Source organism: Dama dama, chromosome 20 (assembly GCF_033118175.1).
Source record: "Dama dama isolate Ldn47 chromosome 20, ASM3311817v1, whole genome shotgun sequence".
Classification (NCBI taxonomy): domain Eukaryota; kingdom Metazoa; phylum Chordata; class Mammalia; order Artiodactyla; family Cervidae; genus Dama; species Dama dama.
In genome coordinates this window covers 21014361-21034038 of record NC_083700.1, presented here as the reverse complement: position 1 = coordinate 21034038, position 19678 = coordinate 21014361, and the positions used below count along the sequence as shown (strand labels likewise).

The 19678-nt window shown below is 36.6% G+C and overlaps 1 protein-coding gene and 1 pseudogene across 3 annotated transcripts in view; one reads left to right on the top strand and one right to left on the bottom strand.

Moving 5' to 3' along the window:
- The window catches only part of ARNT (aryl hydrocarbon receptor nuclear translocator), a 67384-nt gene that overhangs the window by 24633 nt on the left and 23073 nt on the right, over positions 1–19678 (bottom strand). For 2 of the 3 annotated variants that reach the window (XR_009689032.1, XM_061120889.1), the window contains exons 2-6: positions 13324–13435; positions 9732–9776; positions 5228–5272; positions 2516–2560; positions 425–638 (exon numbers count right to left, since the gene is read on the bottom strand). Coding sequence is in view for 2 of the 3 variants with exons in the window: in XM_061120889.1 (XP_060976872.1) it covers positions 425–638; positions 2516–2560; positions 5228–5272; positions 9732–9776; positions 13324–13435 (461 nt within the window). In the remaining variant the exon portion in view is untranslated. Of the gene's footprint in view, positions 1–424; positions 639–2515; positions 2561–5227; positions 5273–9731; positions 9777–13323; positions 13436–14077; positions 14154–19678 lie in introns of all 3 variants that reach the window. The other variant, XM_061120890.1, reaches the window with a different exon arrangement.
- On the top strand, positions 13455–14547 carry LOC133041109 (NADH dehydrogenase [ubiquinone] 1 alpha subcomplex subunit 5-like; annotated as a pseudogene).

Here is a 19678-nt window from a genome sequence, read left to right as displayed (position 1 = left end):
ACTAAAACTGGAAGCTGTTTCAAGAAAAAGAAATATATTACTTTCATCTTCTATAACCCTAAAGCCAGGGAAAAGGACTGGTTCCATGAACACAGTCATCCCTGAGATCCCACTGTTCTTCTACCCTGCAGACTGGATTCATAAGTAAAGTTCTAAAATACCTATCAGTGTGCTAAATAGTTTTCACAATTCCTCTCTACTTCTGTTTCAAGGCTAATAAATGGCATAGTCAGGGATCAAAACTGACTTTCCTATAACCTGAATATTTCCTTCAGAACTGAATTCCTGTCCTTTAAAGAATCTACAGATTCAGCTCTACTCTGATTCCCAATATAACACACACTTCAGGATTATGGGCATCCACCCCCAAAAGATCAAAACTTTCAAAGAATTCTAGACCCCCTCACGTGTGCTTCCCAGAGACCTGATCAGTGAGGAAAGACGGCTTGTAGGTGCCGTCGGTGGCTGTGTTGCCAGTTCCTCTCAAGGACTTCATGTGAGAAACGGCCATGCGTAAGATGGTGAGCTTGTCTGGTTTCCGAGCCAGGGCGCTACAGGTGGGTACCATGTCTGACAGTTCTGTGATGTAGGCTGTCATCTTGTTCCGTCGTCGCCGTTCAATCTCACTGTGGTTTTCCCTGCATGGAGAGAGAGAGAGGAGAAGCCCCATCCAGGTGGTCATATCTGGCCACTTGGAAGCAGAGAGAGTGACATGGATACCAAGTGAGCTGCTGAAGAAATGCGGTACTTAGATTTAGTGGTGCTTAAGTCTCAGATGTTAGAGTAAGGTCTGCCAAGCTTCTCATGCAGAGCAAGCATGGAATAGAAACTAACAAGGTAGACAAGAGTACAAGCGGATACCAGCAAATCTCTCTAATTCCTGGAAACTTCACTTCCTATGTAAATTACCACTCCCTCAGAACAAAAAGTGTTTTAAGAAATGACAGTCTTAAAAAACATTGATTTCACTTAAGTTCCTCAGCTTGGCTGATTTCTTATTTACCAATTCAACTTTTTAAAGGCTGAAAACATAAAATGACCAATTTTTTCCAACAGAAGTATGTTGCTCAACAGTTGATATGAGAATTGATTAGTATAGACTCCCTTGGTCTATAAAATATTGTTTCTTCTAAGTATCTCTCTTATTCTCAACACTAGAAGGCAGAATTGGACGTTCTACTTGCCCCCCTAATGCACAAGGCCCTAGCTTCTCTATCTGGGTGTGGTGCCAGTACACTGAGCTCAAGAGATTTATAAGACGCCATTTACTAGAAGTCCCTTAGGATGCCCAATTTGGGACAAAGTGAACTGGAGAATAGGAAGGAAGATGCTTAAAGGCCTGAAAACAGACAATCTGGATCTCACCACGGTAAGCAGAAAACATCTTCAATACTGATTTCCTCAAAATCAGGGTAAAATTACTGCTAAAAGTATAATTCAATATTTTTCGAATTGGATTTCTGAAAAGCCTAACAGTTCCTCAGTATCTTCCATAGGAATGCTTCAAGGAGAGACTCAAACAACATACTGCATTTCTGTTTCTGTTTTGAGCAGCTTTCTTTTCTCTTTTTTATGGACTTCTATTACCACTAAAGATTCTATCTGAACAAAAGTTCTCTGCCAAAACAAACAAAAAGAAAACAATGAATCCAACTTAAACCTCTTTTTCATGATTAGAGCAAACTAATGTCCAGCAGTTAACCGACTTTTCCAAGGGCCCCCCATTCCCAATGAATGCAATGTTCTTCCCACCATACCACACCAGTTTTCTGAAACGTGAAAGCGTTAGCAGATGTAAGTTAAAATGGCAGCAAAATGAGACTGTGACCCCGCTGAAAGAGGTAACAACAGGTCTCAGAGCGTCGGTCCATATTTAGTTACTCTGCCTGAGAAACATAAAATTCTACTCTTAAACATAAAGCACCCATTTCCTTGTATCTGATAGGTTTCTGACACTGAAATCCAGAAGACTGATCTTTTAAATAGCCACATCAAGGCTGCTAAGCTTTTCTAAGAAACCACAAGACTCGCTCACCAAAGCCACACCAGTACTGCTGTGACAAGGTAATCTGGGCTGTGAGTGCATCCAGGAAAAGGGTGAGCTCTCTAGAAGGGTGCGGAGTAAACACTGAGGTCGAAAGACTAGGAGCTAGTTGCAAACACAGATGTATTTATTGGCTTTCTGATAAAAGAGTATTTTCCTGCTAAAGTATTGACTGGCACAGCTGCACTGTTTCTAAAAGCTTTTTATTCTGCAAAACTTAGTGTGCTAAGATAAAGAGAAATCTATAAAACTAATAGCAATTTCTTAAATTGCTAAGTTCCCTCAACTCACCCACTTTCTGCTGGGGAAGCCAAAGTTCCTGTTATATACAAACTTTTAAAAATCTTGTCCTCTCTTGCCACAGACAAAGAAAAACATGAAGAGAAAGGGGAAGAAAAGAGCAGAAATAAAAAAAGGATAGAAAAAGCAGCAGCATCCACTTCATCGTGCTAAAAGACACCATTTTCCTACCTGGCAAGTCTCTCCTTATCCGCAGAGCTCTGCTCATCATCCGACCTAAAAACAGAATTAATGAACTAAGCTAAACGTAAAATAAAAAGAAAGGAAGGAAGGGAAGGGGAAGAAGGGAGGAAGGAAGAAAAGGGGGGAAGGAAAGAAGGAAGGGGAGAAAGGGAAAGAGGAAAGAGGGAGGAGAAAAGGGGGAAGGGAAGGGAAGGGAAGAAAATAACAGAAAAAAAAACAGATATAGAGAAGAGAGGGGGAAATGGAAATATAGACAAGAACCTTGCCTGTAACTCGACAAAACCATTTGTCAGAATAAAGGAAAAGTAACTTACAGGACAAAGGTCAACATAAAAGCAAGTCCAATATTCATTATAAATGAACATAATCTGAGCACAGAAACCCAATTATCTCTTTAGAAACCAAGCAGACATACTATTTGAATAAGAACTAAACAAGGGGATACCATTTTCACATACTGCTTCCAATCTGGAAAGAAACTTATATTCACATATGCTATTTCTACACTGAAAAAAAAAAATCAAGCAGTAAATCATGTTAAGAACATCAAACAAGTGATCACAAACACAATCTCTCTATAACACACATACAGCACACATGTGCTCACAGAGAAAATAACCAACCAGGTTTCCCTGGAGAATTATATAAATAAAACCAAGAGCTAGGTATCTAGTATATCCCCTATCAATGACTTGATCTTGAAGTGGTACATTTCTCTTCTGTCACTTTCCCATTTCTCTGCAATAAAGCTGTAACATTGCTGGATCCTAGATCAACTCCCTCTTCCCTGGAGGGGGCTACAAAGGTTTACCACTAAATTTCTCTGAATAACTGAAATACTGTAAGGGTTTGTGGCAAATGAAGAAAAACGTTGGTAGTTGGTGCTGGTAGTTCAGTTTATCAGTAATCAATTCCATCTTAAATATATACATAAGTACATGTATATAAAGAAATTAAGAATAGATTAAGAAAAAATATCTAAGCATGATATATTAACAGACTGAAAAAACAGCTATTAAAAAATGACAACTACAATGACTTTATCAATACATAGGGAAATTTCTAGAAAATGGTCAGCAGGGGGGAAAAAAGAGACAAAAAAAAAAAAACCACAGTAATGACAAGAACCACATGAAAACTTATGCATATTGACAAGAGAAAGAAAAAGGTGGTATTAAGTAAAGTTTCATATTCACTGGGTTATTATAATTCCTTAACAAGCTACAAATATTTTTTCAAAAAGTTGGGAAAATTCATTTCATCTTTTGAAGACCCTCTACTGAATCCCAAACAAGAATATTTGAGGTGAACTAGTTAACAAATCTTAAAGAAATGAGTTCTGGGAATTCCCTGGCAGTCCAGCGGTTAGCACTCCACACATTCACTGCTGAGGGTACCAGTTCAATCCCTGGTCATGGAACTAAGATCCCACAAAGATATGAGCTCTGTTGTTTGCAAGTTAAATATCTAAAATTATGATTACTACTCCTACCAATACAGATCCATAATCCCTTATCTACTTCAATATTTCCAAATAAAATGCAGAATGTATAAATATTCACATTAAGCAAGACAAATGAAGACTAAAACAGTTCAGGTCATGTTTTCATAGCTTTTTGGAATTTCAATCAAGAGACTGAAACCCATACCACCACTATTATTTGATGGCTTCACTTTCTAATGCAGTTTTTTAAAAACTACTGCCCAAGTATCTACTGTTAACTTCTCATTTGAGAGATGATTCACATCCTAAAGCGTTTATAAATATCTTCTTCAGGTTTATAGTAACTGCAAATTCTTCAGAAACCTTTAAATCTGCTCCTTTTCCACTGCCACTGCCACCATTCTAGCCCAGGCCCTCATAATTTTATCACTGTCTTATTATTTCAGTGGTATCCCATTTACCTTCTTGACTACAGTGCTTCTCTTTAATGAGTCCTACATAAAGCTACTAGAGAAAAATTCCATATGCATTTTATATTAATACATTATCATTTCATTCAAAGCTTATGATGGCATCTCACTGCTTCAGAGTAGTTTAAAACTACTCTGATTGATATTGCTTAGTCCTTGACATCAACAGTTCTCAACGTATGGGCTCCAGACCGGCAGCATCAGCAATGAATAAGTAGTAACTGCTTAGTTAAGCATTGGATTTTAGATTATTCTCTTTTCTGATGTGGCTGCAAATTCAATTTTTAAAAAACAAATTATTTACTGCTTAACAATATACAGAATAAACCAATATGAGTTGAGAGGATTTGTTTAATATAAACCAAAGTATTTTTCATCCTCTAGACAGGTAACTTAAACAAATGTATTTCAATAAAAACTTCACTCTTTGTATAAACTGTTTCTTTGCTGTCATCTTTAAAAGAATAAAGTCATTATCTGTACAGATTTTGTAGATCCACTTAATAATAAATGCAACTAAGAAATTCACATTGTGTTTCTGTGGACACCCAGTAAGCACAATGTATAGCTATTTATCACATACATAAAAACACTGTTTAGGTATACCCTTAGTTTGACACCATATGTCTGAAGCCGTGTTACCTGACCATAAACAACAATCATAATACTAATTTTCACCAGTTGAGACTGGGCAGAGAAATTAACTCTCATTGAGAAAAAATTAAAACTGAGAATGTTTAAATTGCCTGGTCCCACAACAAGGACCAAGATGCTCTACTACATTACCTGGCAAACCGCTCCTTATCATTAGACATCTGATCATCATCACACCTGAAGGAGAAAAAAAAGGATTAATCCAAGGCATTACACTTGTTACATCTATTTCGTTCTGAAAGGAGAACCAGAAAGGGGTAAAAATATTCAGCAAAAAAATCCAATTGAAAAGGCAGCACAAAGCAATAGAGATAATAATATCATCTCACAGAACTTAAAAATTCATGATTATTATCTGTCTGTTTTCTAATGTCTCCTTTACTCTTACTTACCAAACATTCCAAAAAAAGATGTTGAGCTCACCAGGGTACAACTGACTTCCCTGTCAATACCTAGGGATAGTTTTGTTTTTCTTTAATTACGTCAAAAACCATGTAACATCAAATTTGCCATCTTAACCATGTTTAAGTGTATATGGCTCAGTAGCACTAATTATATTCACACTGGTGTACAAAGTATCTCTAGAACTTTTTCACACTGAAAAACAAACTCTATAGCTACTGAACACCATCTTCTCATTCTCTCTGTCTCCATGCCACCCCTGGCTCTTGACAACCACCACTTCACTTTGTCTGATTTTAACTATTTTACATCCTCACATAAGTGAAATCATACAGTATTTATCTTTTTTTTGACAGGCTTATTTCATTTAGTATAATGTCCTCAAGGTTCATCCATGTGGTAGTATGTGACAGAATTTCCTTCTTTTTTAAGGCTGAGTAGTATTACATTTGTGAGTGGATATCTGGGGTGCTTCCACCTCTCAGTTACTGTGAAAAATGGAGCAGTGAACATGAGTGTACAAATTTCTCTAAGATCTTGCTTTCAATTCCTTTGGATATACAACCAGAAGTGGCACTGCTGGATCATATAATATTTGTTTTTAATGTTTCAAGGAACCTCCGTACTGTTTTCCAAAGTGGCCGTACCATTTTACATTCCTACCAATAGTACACAAGAGTTCCAATTCCTCCATATCCTTACCAGTGCTTGCTATTTTCTGGATTTTTTGATGGTAGCATTCTAATGGCCTACTCATTGTAGTTTTGATTTGCATTTCTCTAAATGATTAGTAATGTTGAGTGTCTCTCCATATGATTTTTAGCCATTTGTGTATGTTCTTTGGAGAAATGCCCATTCAAATCCTTTGCTCATTTTTTAAGCAGGTTGTTTTCTGTTACAGGAGTTCTGCAAGTATCACATCAGATATACGATTGGCAAATATTTTCTTTCATTCCATAGGTTACCTTTCCACTGTGCTTCCTTTGATGTGCAAAAGTTTCTAGAAGTCTTAAATTATGATTTAAACGATGAACAACATCTCTTTGATTAAGAAAACACAATCCACTCATCTCAACAACTTCTATTTAACAAGCTGATGAATCCTGTTTGCTACTACAGAAACCGCAAAGGAGGATGTGTTGAACGAGGTAAACCTAACTATGAAAACACCACTCTCTTCTCCAGATGATCTAAATTTTCCTCTTCTCACTGCCACAGGACATAACAAAAATCCATCCCCTTTGGGCAGAAAGAGCCTTTGTGAGACAGGTAAGACTCACAAAATTTTCAGTTAAGCCAGTTATTCCAATTACAGCCAAAATTTATACTTCAGGATAAATATAAATCCTGATTTATAAATAAATTTTATATATATATTTTATATATAAATCAGGATTTATATAAATCCTCAACTAATTTGACCCCAAAAATTTTCTTTGAAAATAACTAGAGAGCAGACATAGAGGTGTAGTGGAATTTCAGCTCAAGGACAAATTGTTTGTTTCTAAGACACAAAATATACTATAAATCACACGCTACAAACTCTTGATGAAAAAAGAGACCTATAATTTACATATTAACTTTGAATCTCAAGAATGTATCTTCCAGGTCCTTGCTACTCAAAGTGTGATCAGTGGACCAGAAACAGCAGCATCAGTTAGGAATCTGTAAGAATGCAGAATCTTGGGCACTATCCGAGACCTAACAAATTGTAATCTTCATCTTGTCAAGAACCCCCCTGGTGGATTTGTACCTGCATTTCTTTGAGCTTGAGAGCATTATTTTAGTACTAGCAACTCTGATATTGTATGTAGAATTTCAAATCCTTCATATTCTTAAAAATTATTTCATAGTGTTGCCTGGAGTAAAATGACACTTGAACAAAGTGATGAAAAGAGGTAATAAATTACAACTTGCATCACCAAGGAGACTGATTTAATCCACCAAGTATCCACCAAGTATTAAGCTGATTTACAAATTTACAGATACAATGCAAGTAAGACTTTCACTCTCAGACCAAAGCGGAAAATTCCAACTAAAAAAATGTACCAGGAATTCCTGTTTAGGACTCCATATTTCCACTGCCTGGGGCATGGGTTCAATCCCTGATTGAGGAACTAACATCCTGTAAGCCATGAAGCTGGAAAAACAAAAGTTCTAATGATCAAGTAAAAAAAATTTGGTGATGACTCTCCTGGGCATGCATAATGACCTATTTGGTAAGATCAATTATGAAAACTTCTTTTTAAGGTTGGGGAAAGGACAAATAAACGTTTTAAAATTTGTGTGTAGTTTGTGACTACCAGATTTTGTGGAATGGAAGCAATGGCTCAGGGCTAGAGCTAAATGACAGGAATAAATAAGACTAGTGATTACCTCTATCCCATTCATATGCACATCTACTACTACTATTATATTTATTATTATAATTAGGGATTCCTAATTGGAGGAATGTGCACTGGAACTGTGTGGAAAAAAGTCTATTCTTGCATAGAAAGTGAAATCTTTTCCCCTCTTTACATTTGCTGACAGTCATTAATGCTCAAGACCTCTTTTGGAAAATGGCTTTCTCCAATATTTTGCAACTATTTCTTTATGGTAGCCAAGTCACAGTTGTTGTTTTCGAGAATATCTGGCAGTGTTCCACAGCTGGGCAGAAGCTAAACACATGAGCTTTAACTTTAAATACTGCAAAAACAATAATAATAGATAGACAGATGTCACTGACTCAACTAAGCACTATAAAACTAAACAATGGCAAGCAATTTACAATATGGGCATCTTCTGTATAAAAACAAAAAATGAGGAGACAATGACTATTTATGCACACATATATGTGCATTTAAATACACTTCCATACACACTGAATATTTGTGGAAGGATACTTAATAAACTGGAAACTATAGTCTCAGGAGAAGGATTCTGAAGGTATGAAGTAAAGATGTACTTTCATTACATATAACCTTGTACTGTTTAACAATTTTGTGATAAAGTATGTTTATATTTCTTTTAAGAACTTAGTTCAAATAATAAAATCCAGAAACCCACATAGTAAAATAAATTTTTTTAAGAACAGGGCTCCTTTATTTATTTTTCAAATATGTGTTACTCTGCAATGTAGACATTACCTAGGTAGCATTTTCAACTTTGAAAAGAAAAAAAAGGCAGGGTGTAATCAAGGTTACCTTCCATTCTTTGACTCTTACTGCTTTCCTGACCTCAAAGCAAAGCAAAGTAAGGACTTCCCTGGTGGTCCAACGGGTAAGACTTCATGCGCCCAACGCAAGGGGCCTGAGTTCGATCCCTGGTTAGGCAACTAGGTCCCACATGATGAACTAAAGATCCAACATGTAGCAACAAAGATCCTGCATGCTGCAGCTAAAACCCAACATAGCACCAACCGCACCCCCCCAGAAAAAAACCCACAAAGCCAAGTAACTGGTCTTATGCAAGAATAGAAATTTCCTTTCTCTGAAAGTACTCCTTCACCAATATATTGAAAAGTTCATTTTCAGTTCTCTAGAAGGTTCAGTACTACAAGGATACAAATTCCAATTCCTGCTCTGTAGGAGAAATAAACGAGTATCACAGGGCAACTTTAGTACCTTAATGACCTCCCAACTAATTACTCCTTGCAGAATTCATTACCTGGTGCAGCCCACTCCCATATTGAGTCAGAACTTGGACTTATGACTTGTTCTGGCCAATAGGACAACAGCAAATGTCAATACAAAGCAGATGCTTGATAATAAGCACTTGGACTGAGACTTGCCCTTTGTATTACAGCCATCACCATGTAAAGAAACTCAAGTCTGCCCTCTTTAAAGATAAACGACCACAAAAAAAAAAAAAAAAGAGAGAGAGAGAGAGATACCCAGCATTATCATCTGAGTCCAGTTCCCAGATGACAAGGCAGCTGAATGCAGTCTTAAGAATCAGCAAGATCAGCAGAATAACCAATCGACAGAATTGTAAGAAATAATAAATCATTGTTATTTTTAAGCCACACAACTACAGGTAACTGATACAGAGGGTCTTGTAAATTCTATACCCTCTTCTCATTGAGCACTTTCCTCTGGAGTTATTACCAGAATGCTTGGAAACTGTATGGGGTATAACAGGAAATTTTAGTTTTAGGATGAAGGACTCTCCTCAGGTCTAAAGACAAAAATATGAGTCATAAAGATAATTAATTTTTAATATCAGAAACCTAGATAAAGTTTTACGATCTTACCTCAAAAATTTACTGTTCCCTTCTCCATCATCATCAAAATCCAATCTGAGGAAAGTCAACAAAAAATATTATAAGACTACTGATAACACAGAATATTAAAAAATTTAAAATTCTAAACCCACAATCTATCAGAACACCCACTCAAAAGGAAGAAGGAAAGGAGGAAGTGGACATAAGCAAAGATATACTTACTACCTCTTCCGTGTTGAACCAAACTGGGCAAAGAAATTGGTCAATCAAAAATGAGTACCAGACTTCCCTAGTGGTCCAGTGGTTAAGAATCTGCTGGCCAATGCAGGGGACACAGGTTCGATCCTTGGTCTGGGAAAATCCCACATGCCACAGGGCAACTAAGCTCATGTGCCACAACTACTGAGCCTGTGCACATAAAGCCCGAGCTCCGCAACAAGAGAAGCCCAGAAATCGCAACTAGAGAGTAGCCTCTGCTCTCCACAGCTAAAGAAAGCCCGTGCACAGCAACAAAAACCCAGCACAGCCAAAAATAAATGATAAATAAGTAAATAAAGAGACATGGGTTCAGTCCTCGGGTTGGGAAGATTCCCTGGAGGGCATGGCAACCTACTCCAAAACTCCTGCCTAGAGAATCCCATGGACAGAGACACCTGACGGGCTATCATTCATGGGGTCGCAAAGAGTCAGACATGACTGAAGCAGTTTAGCAAGTAAATAAATAATTTTTTTCTTTAAAAAGAGTGACTACTGCTACCTTTATTTTCCTAGGGTAGCAATCCACCTTTGCCAAAGTTTTACATCAGAGTACAACCTCACAAAAGGAGCAGGAATCTACTCAAAAAGGACAAGGAAAACATCAGTATGAGTAATTCAGGTCTTTATTTTTCATTTCTATAGTCTATTCGAGGCTATGTTACCAGCTCTCTGAAATATCTCTCAAAACAGTGATGTTCCATAAGGAAGTGATTTAAGGCCTCCGAAGGTTGGGTTTTTGTTTGGGCCACACTGCACAGCTTGTGGAATCTTAGTTCCCAGGTAGAACCAAATATGAGCCCTCAGCTGTGAAACAGAGAAGGCAATGGCAACCCACTCCAGTACTCTTGCCTGGAAAATCCCGTGGACAGAGGAGCCTAGTGGGCTGTAGTCCACGGGGTTGCTAAGAGTCGGACACGACTGAGTGACTTCACTTTCACTTTCATGCATTGGAGAAGGAAATGGCAACCCACTCCAGTGTTCTTGCCTGGAGAATCCCAGGGATGGGGGAGCCTGGTGGGCTGCCGTCTATGGGGTCGCACAGAGTCGGACAGGACTGAAGCGACTTAGCAGGAGCAGCAGCAGCAGTAGCAGCTGTGAAAGCGCAAACTTTTAACCAATGAACCACAAGAGAATTCCCCGAAGATTGTTAAATAATGTTTCTTTCCTTCATTCATCCAATGAACATGTAATACATGCTACATTCCAGATAGTGAACTAGATGAGTTGAAAACAAAAGATTTGCCCTCAAAGGCTTCTTCTCCTAGACAAATATAAATATATAAGTGAAAATGAGAAAGCATCATATGAGGAGCACAATCAATAAGCTATAGATGCTTAGTGAAAAAAGAGGCGACCTTCATTTCAAGGGATTAGGCAAGATTATAGGTAATGAGATAGGCAATCTCCTATTAATTTCTATACTAAACTAAAACGTAACTCATGTTACCATCTTAACCCAGTGATCTTGGCATCTCCATTAGAGCGATAACCTGATATTATAGGCCTCTAAATGGATTATATATGAAGTAGATAGCATTAATCCTGAAAGTGCCCATTTTTCTTCCTCCCTGTAGCCCCAGATCACATGTCAAAATCAACCTACTGACCCAATAACTTCATTTCTAAGACTCTATCCTAAAGAAACAACTCAGAAAAAATTTATGTACAAAGATACTCATTAAGCATTACAATAGTATATCTTCAAAACTGTTTAAACGTCCCAAAATAGAAATTAAGTACATCCTTCTATGTAACTATTTTAAATTATGTTTCTATATAATATGTAACAGTATGGGAAAAAGAGTTATTTTACACAATTAGATCAAAAGACTAGGCTACCAAAACAAATATATGATTATAACTACATATAGAGAATGAAGTAATTATGCAAAAAAACTGATGGGAGATGAATTTGGGTAGTAAGATGATTGCTTTACTACTAGTCTTCTAACTTTATACATTTTCTAATATTTCTTTTAAAAAATGTATTATTTCTTTTAATATATTTTCTTCCTAACCAGTAATACAAATACTTCAGAAAATGTAGAAATAATTAAAAACAAAAGAAAAAATAAATCACCCATAATCCCATCACCCAGACTAACTGATAAGTATCCTTTCAGGTTTTTGGCTATGCATATGTGTTATACACATATTTTTCTCTGATAGGAGTTGATATATTACATATACTGTAACCTCTTTTCTCAATATATTATGAACATTTTTCTGTACTAATACATATTTGCCACTTCTAATAGCTGTACACTTTCAATATAACTTTCTCAGCCAATCTCTTAATTTTGATATTAATACTGATTCTGATTCTAATTGTTAAGATTATATATAATCTTAACACTGTGTTTAAGAGAGTAGACTCTAAAGCTAATCTCTCAAGGTTTACATTATAGATCCTCCACTTACTAGCTTTAAAACCTTGGGTAAATTACTTATTCACCCTATGCCTCAGTAAACTAATTACTTCTTGGAGACACAGCAAGCCTTAATATGTTATTCTGTTACCATCTTAAGGCAAAGAACACTCCTGCATTACTATAGGTAGGAGGAAACTTAAAGACTAGGTGTATCATTAGCTACAGAATTTTTTAAAACAAAGAAAAGAAAAAAATAGAAAATTTAAAATAGGTAAAATACTACCCATTCTCCCAGGCCTTTCTAAAGCAACCTCTTTTCTGAAGCCTTTCCCAACCTCTACCAACCAATGGTAATATTTCCATACAGTGAAATACACAGCACTGTATTTGCTCCTTTCTTACCAAACCTGGCGTATTCTATCTTGAATTACATTTATGTGTGTGATGATTATCCCTTTAAAAACATAAGCAACGTAGAGACAAGGACTGTGCCTTATTTACCTTTGTATTCTAGAAGCAATCACACAATGCCTTACACTAATTAGGCATTTAATAAATAATTCTGGAACCAAATGGACTCTGGATTCCCAATGAGGCAACATATCAATAACTTAAAGGGAAAATATTCTAGATTTCAGCATTGTCTAAATTCAGGAAAGTAAAAAGCCTACCAAAAAGATTCTGAGAATGGAGATACAAAGCTTAATGAAAGCAACGAAATTTTCTCAGCAACAGTGAAATCTTTGGGCTTAGCTACAGTCCTTTACCTTGCATAGATTTTTGGTTTAAAAAAAAAATAAAACTGCCTCTAAGCAACTTAGATAAAAACATCAATTCCACACAAAGAAAAATCCAGGGACTAAATAAAGTTATCTGAAAGGAGCGTAATAAGCAGCCAAAGAAGCAAGAGGGTTAGGAAAAGGGGTTTAGTATCTAACAAAATTAGGTGGTTTAAAGGAGAAGAGTTCATGACACACTACACTCAAACTTACCCTGGTCGCCGCTTAATAGCCCTCTGGACGATGGCTCCTCCACCTTGAATCCCAGGCCCAGCGTTTCCAGAGGCAATGGCCGGACCCAGAGGTGGAACATCTGATGTCATTTCTGTCAGAGAAAAACAGAAATGCAGACTTTAGAAAGACTGTCCTTGTTTATCATCATCATCACTATCAAACTAGCTAGAAGAAAGGCTGAAGCGATGGATGATATCTCAGTAGTTTGCTAGAAAACGCAAATGCTCATTCTAGATTGCTTTTCTTGAATTCTTACTCTGGAAAAAGATTTCCCTACTTCAGTTTCCCCAACTTCATACAGTTTGGAAGAGGGGGCACTATATTCTGCAGCCTCCACTTCTAAAAGCTTGTAATAGTGACATTAATCTAAAAGATACAAATTGGTTTACATACTTCATTCATGCAACAAATATATAGAACTTAGCTCCTCTGAATTTATTTTATTTAGAAAATGCAGAACAACCTGAAAATTAAAAATCAGCTAAAGTTCAATATTCAAAAATACTTACATAGAGTAAAACTCTAAGTCCTTTGTTATGGCTCCTCTTTTTAATCCTTCCTCTCTCCTATCAATTCAATCTCATACCCCAGAAGCAACCATTTTTAACAGCTGAGCTCAGTTTATTTCTTATTTTCCCCCTCAGATTATATACATCTATCTCTCTGATCAAAAATGGGCACATTTGATTACAGAGGGTTTGCTGAAGACGACCACTAGCCTTTTGGAACTAACCTTATGTGCGAGTCCACAAGACAGGCCAAAAATACTGTATACAAAGATTCTTGATGTTTTCAGACAAATCAAATCCCTGAAAATGTAGCACACAGGAAGTATACAGAACAGATTACAAATGAGAAGCTGGGTATGGGTAGAGTGAAACCAGATATTAAAAGAAAAAAATTAAGAGCAACTTCAGGGTGGCCAAGGAGAAGAGATATTTCTCCAGGCTGAAAATGAACTAAATCTGGAGAGAAAAATGATGCAATGGAAAGGAAACATGTGAGCCTTTAGTGCAAGAGTCTCCTGCCAACCAACGGAGATGGCCATCATTAGATGACATGTGTGTTGATGGGGGAGGAGGCACTTTTCCTAATAAAAATAGAATCCTGATCTGCAAGTTGCTTTTATCATTTAAATACATATCAAAGATATCCATACACACACACACACACTCAAGACAGATGCCTCATCCCTTTTCATAACCTCACATTGTATGAATATATCATAACTTATTCAACCATTCCCCAAGCTGACTGACATTTGTGTTGTTCCTATTTACTACTACTAATTATCTACTATTACAAATAAGCAAATGAATTTATACTTACTAATATAAGCATATAAAACATTTACACATACAACTTTGAATTCTCTTCTGCTTTTTAGGACAGATTCCTACAGATGAAATCACTGTATCCAGGTATATAATAAGCACTTAAAATTAAGATGGATACTGTTAAATTACATTCCAAAAAGGCTGCTAAAATTTCTGCTCCCACTAACAGGATATGAGAGTACCTATCTCCCTCACCAGGACTTGATATTATACTTTGTAATTTCACCAAAACTGACAAGCAAAAATGGTACAGTATTTAATTCTTATTATGTGTTTTTACATTAGTCCTCTGAAATCAATGAGTTGACATATCTTTGATATTTTTATACTTAATAATATATCTTTTTCTAAAGAATTTACAGGATCTATCAGTATATAAAAGATATTACCTATTGGTATATAAAAGATATTAAAGGACATTAATTTATAGAGGTTAATGCATGTCTATTATGTATTACAAATATTTTCCATCACCTACTTCAGCCTTTAAATATATAACATTTCATAATTTTATGTTGTTAAATTTATCAATGTTTTCCTAAATAATTCCTGGATATCTGTCTTGCTTAGAAAAGCTCCCCACCTTTGAATTTACATCCTTATAATAGTTTTGTGTTTCTCATTTAGATTTTCAATCCATTTGAAATTTATTACTTTTGCCTACCTGGCATAAGGCAGGACACTGATTATCTTCTTGTATACGGTTAGCTAATTATTCTAATATCATTTGCTGGTTAATCCCTCCTTTCCTCACTTATCTGAAATGACTCACTTGACTAAATTTCTGGGTGTCTACAAGCAATTGATCTTTCTATACTTTTATTGTGTATTAATATATTTTCCAGCTCCTGTGTCAATACTGAACACTTTTGATAAAAAGTGTTTTTTATAGCACATTTTAATTATCAAATAGGAAAGTCCTCCATTCTCCATTAATTTATTTTACAAAATGTTCTTATTAAATGGCATATACTACTTCTGCTTCCAGGACAATGGAATAGATGTACTTTCCCATATTCCTCCTGCTAAGCACAACTAAAAGTTCTAGACATCATACATAAAACAAACATAAGAATACTCTGAAAGGTAGAGAGAAAAAGGCAGACCAGCTAAAGACTTCAGGATCTGAAGAGTTTATGGGGATGAGTTCTCCTGGGTTTCCTTTTCCAAAAGGCTTAGTCTCTCTAGACAAAGGACCAGGAAAGAGAACAGGTTACCAGGACAGGAGAATTCTTAAACAACTACTACTCTACCTCAGCCAAACACCAGAGGAAAACTGTGACCCAACCTTTACTCTATCAGCAAAGGCTGAATGGGGAACCTAAATATCTGGCTTTGCAAGGCTGTAACAAAGTAGCTCAAAACCCCTCCTGAGATGGTGTCAGAGAAGGCCAAGTAGGGTCTTGGAATTTTCATTTCCAGCAGTCAGAAATGCGGACCTGTCCCTCCCAAGTGTCAATGGAGACCATGTGTGGAAAAGTAATTCCCATCCAATATCCAGCGGTAAGAAGTTCTACCTCAAATGTCAAAATAGGCTTAGTGGGGAACCTGGAATTCTATCTCTACTGAGTAATAACAAGGTAGTGCCCTTATTGATACCACTCTTCTAAAGTGGTATCATGAAAGCTAAATAAAACAGGTTTAAATAAGGGCCAATATCACAGAATACAAAAATGTCCAGGCTTCAAATTTTTTAAAAAAATCACTCATCATACTAAGAATCAGGGAGATTTTAAATTCGAGAAAAATAACAATCAATAGAGGCTAACAATGAAATGACACAGATGTTAGAATTATCTGATAAAGATTTTAAAAGTGAGTATGGTAAAAATAATAATAAACAGTCATGTCTGAGTCTTTGTTACCCCAAGGACTATAGCCCACCAGGTTCCTCTGTCCACGGGATTCTCCAGGCAAGAATACTGGAGTGGATTGCCATTCCCTTCTCCAGAGGATCTTCCTGACCCAGGGATGGTAAAAATGCTTCAACAAGCAATTACTATCACAGTTGAAACAAATGAAAAAATAGCCTCAGCAAAAATAGTGTCAGCAAATATGTAGGAAATATAAAGAAGAACTGAATAGCAATCTTAGAACTGAAAATATAAATTCAAATTAAAAGTTAAGTGGATAGGCTCAACAGCAGAAAGGAGGGAACAAAGGAAAGAATCCATGAAATGAAAGAACACTACAAATTACCTAATCCTAAGAGAAAACATCTGTGATCCAGTCCCATCAGTTCATGGCAAATAGATGGGGAAACAATGGAAACAGTGACAGGCTTTATTTTCTCGGGCTCCAAAATCACTGTAGATGGTGACTGCAGCCATGAAATCAAAAGATGCTTGCTCCTTGGAAGAAAAGCTATGACAAACCTAGACAGTATATTGAAAGGCAGAGAGACACCACTTTGCTGACAAAGCTTCACCTAGTCAAAGCTATGGTTTTAACAATAGTCATGTATGGATGTGAGAGTTGGACCATAAAGAAGGCTGAGTGCCGAAGAATTGATTCTTTTGAACTGTGGTGTTGGAGAAGACTCTTGAGAGTCCCTTGGACTGCAAGATCAAACCAGTCTATCCTAAAGGAAATCAGTCCTGAATATTCATTGGAAGGACTGATGCTAAAGCTGAAGCTCCAGTACCTTGGCCACCTGATGTGAAGAACTGACTCACTGGAAAAGACCCTGGGAAAGACTGAAGGCAGGAGGAAAAGGGGACAACAGAGGATGAGATGGCTGGATGGCATTACCGACTCGATGGACATGAGTTTGAGCAAACTCCGGGAGTTGGTAATAGACAGGGAAGCCTGGAGTGCTGCAGTCCATGGGGGTCGCAAAGAGTCAGACACGACTGAGCAACTGAACTGACTGACTGAAGAGAAAACAGACAAGGGAAGAAAGTGAATAGAAAAAAAAAATCAAGAGATGCTCAGGGACTTGTGTAACTAACAAAAGAGCTAGTATTTGTGTCATTAGAGTCCTGGGGCGGGGGAGAAAGAAGGCAAAGCTGAAAAATAACACCTAACTTTCCAAATTTGGTGATAGATGTAACCTATGGATTCAAGAAGCTGAGCAACCCTTAAAGGACAAACCTAAAGAAACTCATTTCAACACACATCACAATTAAACGTAAAAAAATTAAAGGCAAAGTTTTGAAAGTAGCTGGAGAAAAATGACACTTAAGAGAGGAAAAATAATTCAGATAGCAGATTTTTCATCAGAAACCATGGAGGCCAAAAGAAAGTGGCATAATAATTTTTAAGTTCTGAAAGAAAGAAACTACCAATCCAGAATCCTTTACCCAGTGAAAACATCATTCAAAAATGAGCAGAAAATAAACATATTCTCGATGATGGAGAACTAAGGAGGATCTGTCATCAGCAGCCCTATGCTAAAGAATAGCTAAACAAAGTTATCTGAAAAGAAAGGATGTTAAAGAGAAGAAATTTTAGAACACCAGGAAAGAAGAAAAAAAACACTGTATTAATAAAAATCAATAGGCTGTCCTCCTTTTGAAGTTTCTAAATTATATATAATGATTGAAGCAAAAATGACAACACTGATGTTTCTAAATGTAAATACAGAAATTTAAGGCAAATTATAAATGGGGAGGATAAAAGAATGTAAAGGGAGGTAAGATTTCAACACTTTACTCAAACTGGTAAAATGACATCAGCAGACTGTGCTGAATTATGTATATGTATATATAACATAAGGCCCACTATAGCAATGACTAGAAAAGCTATTCAAGAAGATACACTAATAAACATTATTTGTTGTTATTGTTCAGTTGCTCAGTCATGTCCAACTCTTTAGAAGTTTTAAAAAAGTTCAAATAACCTATAGGAAGGCAGGAAAAAGAAAACAGAGAAACAAAAATCAAAACAAACAGAAAACAAAAAACAAAATGGCAGACTTAAGCACTAACATATCAATAATTTTATTAAATGCAAATGGTATAAATATACTAATTAACAGACAGAGATTGGCAGAGCAACTTTAAAAACATGACAACTATATTCTGTCTACAAGAAACTCACTTCAAATGTAACAGTGGAGGCGGGGCAAAAGTAAAATAATGGAAAAGATACATCTTATAAAATATTAATCAAAGGAAAGCAAAAGTGGCTATATTAATAATAATCAGATAACGTAAAGTCTGGAAGATGGTGAGGGACAGAGAGGCCTGGCATGCTGCAGTCCATGGGTTCGCAGAGTCAGACACAATGTGGTGACTGAACAACACAAAAAGGTAAACTCCAAAGCAAATAAAATTACCGGAGACAAAGCAGAACATTATATAATAAAGATTCAATCCAGCAAGGAAACATTTGGTGTACATGCACGACAAAGCTGCAAAATGTGTTAAACAAAAACTGACAGAACAGAAAGGAGAAAACCGTTATAGCTGAGAGACTTCAACATCCCTCTCTCAACAATGCACAGAACAATTAGAAAGAAAATCAGCAAAGGTACAGAAAACCTCAGTGACACCTCAATCAACAGGGTCTAATGAACATTTCCCCTTCATGGATCACAGCTTGTCATGGTGAAGGGGCTTGTGTATGAAGCTGCATAAGCTTCAATGAAGCCAAACAAGCCATGCCATCAGGGCCACGCAAGATGAACGGGTCACAGTGGAGAGTTCTGACAAAATGTGGTCCACGGGAGGAGGGAATGGCAAACCACTCCAGTATTATTGCCTTGAGAACCCCATGAACAGCATGAGAAGGCAAAAAGATACACCAGAAGATGAAGCCTTGAAATCCTTCAAGCTATGAAATCCTTTAGCAGTACAAAAACCAAGAATTTCCAGATGGAGAAGCTAGGTTTAGAAAAGGCAGAGGAGCCAGAGATCAAACTGCCAACATCCACCGTATCTTAGAGAAAGCAAGGGAATTACAGAGAAACATCTACTTCTGCTTCACTGACTATGTTAAAGCCTTTGACAGTGTGGATCACAACAATCTGTGGAAAATTCTTAAAGAGACGGGAA